The sequence below is a fragment of the Pteropus vampyrus genome, unplaced genomic scaffold, assembly GCF_000151845.1.
Source record: "Pteropus vampyrus isolate Shadow unplaced genomic scaffold, Pvam_2.0 Scaffold287, whole genome shotgun sequence".
NCBI lineage: Eukaryota > Metazoa > Chordata > Mammalia > Chiroptera > Pteropodidae > Pteropus > Pteropus vampyrus.
The window spans coordinates 1,324,559-1,333,547 of record NW_011889068.1 but is presented as its reverse complement, the minus strand read 5'-3'; the positions used below and the strand labels follow the sequence as shown (position 1 = coordinate 1,333,547).

At 34.3% G+C, this 8,989-nt stretch overlaps 1 protein-coding gene across 1 annotated transcript in view; it reads left to right on the top strand.

Annotated features, from left to right (window-relative positions):
• The window catches only part of YWHAZ (tyrosine 3-monooxygenase/tryptophan 5-monooxygenase activation protein zeta), a 29,697-nt gene that overhangs the window by 1,637 nt on the left and 19,071 nt on the right, over nucleotides 1-8,989 (top strand). The window contains exon 2 of the mRNA XM_011376190.2: nucleotides 1,504-1,808. Coding sequence (XP_011374492.1) covers nucleotides 1,515-1,808 — 294 coding nt within the window. The 5' untranslated portion in view covers nucleotides 1,504-1,514. The remainder of the gene's footprint in view (nucleotides 1-1,503; nucleotides 1,809-8,989) is intronic.

Sequence of the window (8,989 nt, the reverse complement as noted above, 5' to 3'; positions counted from 1 at the left end):
TAGGATTTGCGCTTTAAAAAGTCACGGTCTGCGGCTTTTCGGTTCGCCCAACTCGACGTCTTATGTCGGCTAGGGGTTAAATGGGTGCGGCGAGTCCTCACTGCAATATTGAAGCGAGGCCTTGAGCACTGGTTATTCTTTGAGAAACCTAATCCGCTCCCCCGTAGTACCCTCAGGGTTGGGAATAGAAATCTTTGTACTGGTTTTAGATAATTTTTCATTAAAAACAGCATTAATCTGATAGTGTTTCCGAGTTCCTAGAGGAAGAATTAGTAATTTCGAGAATGGAGGTGGGGATGTGCAATCACAAATTTTAAATAGTTTTCGCCTTGAAACACTCCACCTTACATCTAAGCTAGCTGATTACTTATTGAGATATTTGGGAATCTGCTCTAATTTTTTTTTTTTAAGTGTGGGATTTTCCTGGAAAGATAAGGGGTAAATCGGGGAGTCAATTCTCAATGACAGTGACTCTTCTTACTGTTAACTGGACACTTCAGGCTATTTTTCTTTAAAAAATAATTTATTCTATTTCATGTTTTAGTATCTTTCTGTGCTGTTTAACACCTTTCAAAAGGATATCTTTAAGGGAAAGTATAATGGGGGTAAGTTGAAAAGTGTAGGGAGCTTAAAATGAGAGGAAGAATTAGATGGGAAGTTATGGCAAGGGCAGCTTAAGTGATAATATATTCAGTTAATTTTCATTATTAGAAACAGAATGGCATAAGAAACACTGTTCACACTGAAAATATTTGATACGTACATTTTAGTGTCACAAAGTAGTAAGAGTTAAAGTTCCAGGACTCGTGTATAGTCGTATGTGTGCCGTATAACAAGGTACAGATAAATGAGGCCATAGGATCGGTTCAATTAGATACTTTGGTGGTGGTTTTATATTCAGAATATCTTAAAACAAGCAATTTGGTTATTTCTCCCAGAAAATTGTCATTCTGTGATCAGCTGACAGATGGTGCAGAGATAGTGGATTTGGGATGAGGGGGTAATACCAACCAAAATTTAAACAGTCCTTTAAAGAATATGTATTATGAAAGTAAAAAGGCATGAATTACATATTAAACTGACAGGAATCATGATTTTGGAAGTATGTTAGAAATTGCAACGTTCTTTGTAAGCAGCGTTTTCACTAAAGAAAAGCTGCTTAATTTTTTATACTTAGTGATATTGGAAACGAGTTGAAATTTTGGCCCGGTAAGATATAGGTTGAATTTTAAGGTGGCCTCTTGACCTAACCTGCTTTGACTTTGTGTAAAAAAAGGATCTTCTGAACAAAGATATGGTAATGCAGTTGTAATTTTGTTAAACTGATGTTAATGGTTTTAAATTTACCTTCTGAGTATTTCCCTATTTTGGGAGGCTGCATTAAATTCCTTGTGTGAAGAATCTTCATAGGTTTGCAGTGTTAATATAGCTTTTTTACAAAAGGTATAATTTTGAGTTTTTTGATGAAAAAAATATCTAAATCCTCCTTTTATTTTTCTACAGAACACCCAGTCATGGATAAAAACGAGCTGGTGCAGAAGGCCAAACTGGCCGAGCAGGCTGAACGATATGATGACATGGCAGCCTGCATGAAGTCTGTAACTGAGCAAGGAGCTGAATTATCCAATGAGGAGAGGAATCTTCTCTCAGTTGCTTATAAAAATGTTGTAGGAGCTCGTAGGTCATCTTGGAGGGTCGTCTCAAGTATTGAGCAAAAGACGGAAGGTGCTGAGAAAAAACAGCAGATGGCTCGAGAATACCGAGAGAAAATTGAAACTGAGCTAAGAGATATCTGCAATGATGTCCTGGTGAGAATCACATGTTTAGTCTAGCTTCACTATGATACAGGATTTCTATAATGAATATCAGTTATGTTACTTCCAATTTTTTTGGTTTTTCTTTTAAAAATTGAATGCTACAAATTTTGAAGTCTTTGAGTGTCATTACTAAAAGATTTTAAAACAATTATAGTTAAGTTTGTATAAAGTAAATGCAGTATTTAATTTCAGTCAGTGTAAAGAGACTAAATAGACTCTGTTTTTTGTATTACTTGAAAAGATTAATGGTATTACAATTTCAGTTACAGTTGGGGTGCATAGTATTTCTCAAGTAATTTTTTTTTATGAAAATGTACATATGTAGATAATAAGTACTTTACATAGCTTATTTTTATGTAAGAGAGAGGTAATAGGAAACTCATTATAGACATAGTAACTGCCTTTCACTAGATTGTGGACTAATGTTAATATAATGAGTCAGCCATGCAGAAAAACTCTGGCTTCACAGTTGCTTTTGCCTCTTTCTGCATTTAAGTGTTGGACGTCAACTTTGAACACTAAAAACCACAATAAAAGGTTATGAATAACTCAAGCTTGATTTTTCAGTTTCAGTCAAGAAGTATTTTAAGTATTCAGTATCTACTGTGTTGAAGCACTGTTTGTCTAAAAAGCTTTCAAGAATTGAACGTTACCTTTTTGTTAATTTGAGGTTTTTGGTTTTTTTTTTTTAAACTGATGGCTTTCCGATTCAGGAAAGTAAATCTGAGGATAAATTGGTAGAAGATTTGACCATTTTTCATATAGTGACCTATATCCATTAATACTTTACCTTTTTAATGAACCCCAGGAGTTTTTGGAATGGTATTTAAAATGACTTTCCTGAATGGTTACCTTTAATCAGGACTTTAGATTACACATTTGGTTTCACTATTGTAGGGCTTTGGTGTATAGAGAGTTACAGTATTCCAGTTTCTCTGGACAGGTTACTGAATCTGGGACTCAGTAAGGAAATCCAGGTGTACTACTTAGTATTTGAATCTCGTTCCTGGAAGAATTATTATAATGAATACAGGCTTTTGTTGAAATTGTGATGGTATTATGATTTTTTTACACTAGTCTTTAATTATTAATATAACAGCTTGAGTTCCTAAATTATGAATATTTTTCTCAAATGGTATTTTTTTCAGGCTTTTTAAAGAACAGTAATAGTTTTTATGAAAATGGGCTCAGAAAGTCTTCTCATGTGCTGTCTTTGAGTGCTTTTATTTTATTTGAAATCTTAACATTGATGTCATTTATGTCTAAGATGAGAAAGGAATTCCATAATTTATTGAGGCTAAATGACAATGCTTATCTTGTGGTTCGCTTCTTATATTGCAAAGTTAATAAGAATATTTAAAATTTGAAAAGAATCACCTTTTTCTACAATAAAAGGTGTTGTTCCCCTCACCCACGCACCCACCCACCTCGCTCTTACTAATACCTGTGTACATGTTTTGTTCATTCTGGTGTCCGTGTTCCACCCCCCTCCCCCAGTTATTACACCTGATAGATCAAATCATTTTTATTTTGGTTTCAAAGGGTTCATTACAAGTTATAATTACCCTTAAGGCAAAAGTCAATTTTAGGAATAAAGGGGGCGTGGTAACATTTACCCTCTACTAATCAATTTATTTGCAATTCCAGGTAGGTATTTACATGTTTCCACACTGAAAGTATAAAAGCTCTGGTCAGTGTGAGGATTTTCCTAGGAAAAGACTAGCCAGATTAACTTTGCTTCCCTTTGGTTTCCTTACCAAGGGAAAAAGGTAGTGCATAGGATCGGTGGATGAGAATGACTAATCTCTCATTAGCTTCTCTTTATTGATAAATTATTAAGAGGGTTTGAATACTGGTCATTACCCATGTTCTTCAGAATAGCACTGGCTTCTTAACCAAGTGTAAGTGAAATTTCCACTCTGAGTTTAGATAAATGAAAGTTTAATTCCTTTGCTATATAAAAAGTTCAGAATTCTAAACAAGCTTTTGCTTCCAGTCTTGGTCTTTTCAAGGGTAAAAAACTCAGTGATCTTTGCCTGGCCCTTGCCTTCTAACATATAGTAGATATTCAAGTATTTGTTAAGTAAATGAGCAAAACGGCTTCTTTTGGAAAAGAGAATAATAGAACTAGGTCAGCAGCACTGCTAATTTTCCAAGGCCTTTTCTGTTTCAACTTGAGAAAATTCGACATTTACTGATACTGTGGTCCTTTACAAGCAGGCCTCTTGTCCCTGTCATTTTTTCATATCGTATGGTCATGTTGACTGGAAACATCTTGCATTAAATTCATTGTCTTCTAGTAAAGTGGAAGAATAAAATGGCATTTTTTGGAATAAATATCTCTGATATTTCTTCCAGAGAAATAGTCTTTGAACTTGATTAATGAAAGTGTACTTTAATCAATTATAGTTTTTATTGCTCATTTTTTCCCTGAACTTTGATTTTTTTTTTTTTTTCTCTAACTTGAGGAAAATAAGCAGGTAATCTTTTTTTGGAATAAATGTTATCAATTGGTGACATCAGTGATGAACCAGACTTCATTGTACATTGAGCACCTGGCTTCCCATAAGAAGCTAATCTTCTAGAGTTCTAAGTTTTTCTTTAGTCTGTTATTAAATGGTTACTACCATTCTGGCTATATGCATTTCTGAAATGTTTAATTTATACCATTTACTAAGAGAAAGAGTAGGGACCATGTTACTTTGTACAAGAGCTATAGTGCATTATTGTGGGAAATGGTCACTGGCATATTCTTCACAACATGGACTTAATTCAGATTCAAAAGAACTTGGGGATCTTTTCTTGTGTTAATCTGAAATTGCATTAGGTCACTTAATGCAGTCTGCCTTTCCTGCCAGATCATAAATCAGAAAACTTTCTAGGTAGTGTGGAAGGTACTTAACACTGGTGATCTTTAATACCTGTTCTGCGTAAACTTGCAAGGAGAAGCCAAAAATCTTGGGTAGTTTTGTCTTGAATGTGATGAAATGTAAAAGAAATACATACTAAAAAACATAATTCAAAGAATTTAGTGGTGTAAAAAGCGCCACGTTTTGAGTCAGACCAACTTTTTACTATTTAGTCTTGGTCTAAGGAAATCACTTAATTCTCTGAGGAAAGAACTGAGCTCAATTAAATGGGAATAATATCCACCCCATAGGATTGTTGTGGAGAATGAAAATCTGGTAAAGCTGTTGACTACCTTCTGTGCCCTGTTTACCTCAGCTTTTGAGTTCTGTTTAAAAGCAGTGACAACAGTATAAGTCTGCCTATAATAGTACAGGAGCCCCTTAACTTGAGTGCAAGAATAGGATTTAAAAGATCCAAGAGGCCTTAAACACTGTATTTTGTGTGTGGGGAAGAGGGGAGGGGCAGAGAGTCCATATCAGCCAACACGTTTCCAGTTATATTTAAAAAATTCAAAGCCACTGGTATAAGGCAAAGAATGGCTTCCTCCTTATAGGAGGTGAAGCAGTAAAATTGTAAGTCCTAATATTTGTAACAGTTGACGATAGTAGTTGAGTAATAGTAATAGTCATTCAGTTAACTTGACCTAGTTCTATTTTATGCTTCTCTGTACTTTTATTTGCTCAGGGCAGTTTTAAGATATGGTTGCTGGGCATTGGTTTTTATCTCCAGGCCACAGAATTGCCATTAAGCAGGAGCAAGCTAGGAAACCAGGCAGCTTTTGGGGTCCTTCTTAATCTGGGTATATTCATATCTGTCTTGGACTTTAAAAACTGCCATATAGAGTTGTAAGTTGAAAAATCACTGGGCAGCTCATTTATTGGAGTAATGGCTTCCCGTAAGAATTCTTCAGCGTTATACTCATCACGATAGAGTTTTCACAATAGATATTAAGTATTCTACCTGGTGAGGTATTTTGTACACTTGGGAAGTCTGAGGTATATGAAGCAGAAATGAAAGAAAATAAAGGAGACTGGAAAGTTAGCTGTTTGCTTTTGGTGGAAAGGGGAAGAATAACCAATAACTTGATAAAGAGCAACAGGTTACCTATCCTTTTTTCAATATGACAGTAAATAAGAATGGGGCTCTTCCTATTTATCTGTTCTAATAAGAGATTTAGTTACCTGATGAGCTGTGAAGATAGTTAAAAATGAATCAAGAGGGAAAGATTAAAAGATTTGAAATTAGAATGAGTGAAAAATTTGAGTTAAGTCTCAAAAGTATAGGAAAAACATGAACACTTAGGAAATAATGATCCAACTCTTTTAATCCACCCGAGAAAGAGGAGAGGAAATTGTATTCGGTTCTGGCAGACGCATTTGAATTAGACAGGGGGAAAATAAGCCATCTTAGAGTTGTAATAGCTTACCAAGGGTAACTCTGCTTTTCATTTTTTCTTTCAGAACACCCAGTTTTATCAATACAGAAATCTTGCTGGTAACACCTCAAATAGTGGGCCTGTAGGACATTTGGTTCATGCCAAAAGGTCTTTGATATTTGTCAAAAACATTCTTGCTTAGAAAATGTCTCTGGGTTCAAATAGCCCATAACATTTATTTATAATTTTGGCTTATAGGACTAAGACATAAAAATAGTATCATGTTTTATTGGTTCAATAATTGCGTTATGGGTGTATTGCCAATAATAACCCTTCTTACCTGGGTAGTTTAGCTGGTAGTGGCACATGGGATGATAGGTCCATGTGGCTCAAGTGTCTCCATAGATGTTTTAGATAGGATCAGATGTCCACTAATTCAGCAGTGGTAGCGTAGAAGCATCCTAGTTAGTTGGTTAATTGTAAAGTAGTTCAAATGTGTGATCATACTTATTTTAAAGATTTATTTTAAATTAAAACAGATGTATATGTTCATTTGCCCATTTTTAAAGACCTTTTCTTTGACTACGTATTGATTCACAGTTTGGAAATAATTTGCTAACCACCGCTGTAAATGCATCTTGCCTGAAATGCAGTCTTGAGTTTGTGTAGTAGAGTGAGAACTTAAATCAGAATCCTTCTAGAAATGTTTCTAGAAGTGTGTTGTTTATTCTAATCTTTCAGTTGTCCAATTCAAGTTGAATTTTCTTTGTATGTATGTGACTCCTTTAAAAACTAGTTCTAAGGTATTCAACTTAGTTTTCATAGGAACACAGTTTTACAACACTTAAGTAACAAGAGTTTAAGTAATTATAACCAATATAATGGTATAGTTTTGGAAACAAATATTAAACTCTCAATAAGGATATAACTGATGTAAGCTGAAAAGGGCGGATTGCAGAGAGTAGCCGAAAAACCTGCTGTCCTCAAGCGTTTAGCCCAAGTCATGGGCATCATCGACACTTACCTAGAAATGAACCCTAGTGTAAGCCAGGCTCTTAATTAAGTGGAATTTGGTTAATTAAGAAAATTAAGTGGTTTTGTAAGAGTTGTTGCATTCTAGATCGTGCTGTCAAAATATTAGATGAGCAGAACATTGCTTCATTTAAAAGCCTTTTTCAGTAATTTTGCAAGAAATGAGACTAGAAGAGATGAGTACTGGTTAGATCATAAAGGGTCTACTATAATGTTATAAACTAAGGAATGGGAGGCTTTAAAGGCCATGGAAAAACTTCAGGGAAATAACACCAGATTTTGCTTCTTAAAAGGTGGGTTAGTAGACATGCAAAAGTTCTGTTTTCATAAAGAAAATCAGACCTTTTATGATTTGACAATTTTTTGAAGATCTTTAATAATCAAATTCTGTTCTTTGGACTGATTTTCTCCTTTTACGTATATCAGAATAGATTCTCAGTGTCCATGATAGTTTGTTAGTCACTGTGTTTAGTATTTTTGGAATTGAGGCCTTAACCTACGAAAGACTTAGGGTCTTTTAACCATGAATATAATATCTATCTACAAATCTGGCAAGTAGTTCTGTCCTATAAAGGGAGCCCAGTATCGGAGATAGTTCTGCCTTTATAATTAAATGTTTTTGGACTATTGAGATTAATTTGACAACAAAGTTTTTATTTCAAAATGGTGATCTTTAGCATATTAAATTGAAGAGTATGTATATAAGAAATTTAAAATTATGGGTTTTCTGGTATGAGTTAAAAAAAAACCTTATAGTCGATTGAAATTTTAATATGCCTTAGAATTTTTTTTTTTCTAGAATTCCCGAGATCCTTATTTTGAGTTCATCCTGGTTCCTATAGCTCTTGCTTTATTATGATGGTTTTACATCGAGAATAAACACTGCTATTTAGGAGATTTAGAATTGTCAATTTCAATATGCTGAATGCCAAGGTTCATATTCCTTTTGAAAATATCTGTTCTTTCTAACTACCTAGTTTTAGCACATTTTCTAGACCCAATTAAAAGGACATCTTGGATTCAACATTGGCTGCTTTTTGTTGTTAAAAAGATTTTTTTTAAGACTTACTTAAGTAGTTTTAGGTTTACAAGAAAATTTTAAGGAAAGTACAGAGGTTTCCCATATACCCCCTTCCTTGATACATGTATGGTTTCTTCCTTTATCAACATTACTTACCGAATGGTATATATATATATATTTCTTATCCATTGATGAATCAACGTTGACACATAATCCTCCAAAGTCCATCATTTACCTTAGAGTTCACTCTTGGTGATGTACATTCCATGGCTTTAGACAAATCTATTCTGCCATCTTGATTGGGGTTCTTGACTTCATTTCTGATTGCAAATTACTGTTGCTGTATTGACTAGATGATTGGTTCTTAGCATTTTACATTCATGTTAATACTTATTTGTATGATATACTCCTGTGGGTAGTACCCAAGATTATTCACCATTCCCATTGGACTAGTGGTAGTTTTGCTGCTTACTCTCCCGTTCAGAAACATGTTGACAGGAAAGTGATAATCATAAGGAAAAATGTGATCTAATTTTAATGGACAAAAGCTGTATTATGAACTTTTTTACTGCTTTTGGTGGTCATTTATTGAGATTTGCTACTTATTTTTCTATTCCCAGTTTTATGCTGCATACATCTCTTGTTATTAAGTAACTGCTTTCTGTCCATTGTTTTGATCTTTGCCAAAATTTTCTACACACAATCCTGTAGCTTTAGTTTGGTGTTCTCATTGTCCGTGAGAGAAGCCATTGCTAATTCTCATCTTTATGGCTTTATGGCCTGAGGTTTCTGCTTTATTACCCTGATTTAGAACTTATTTTAATCTTGATGTCT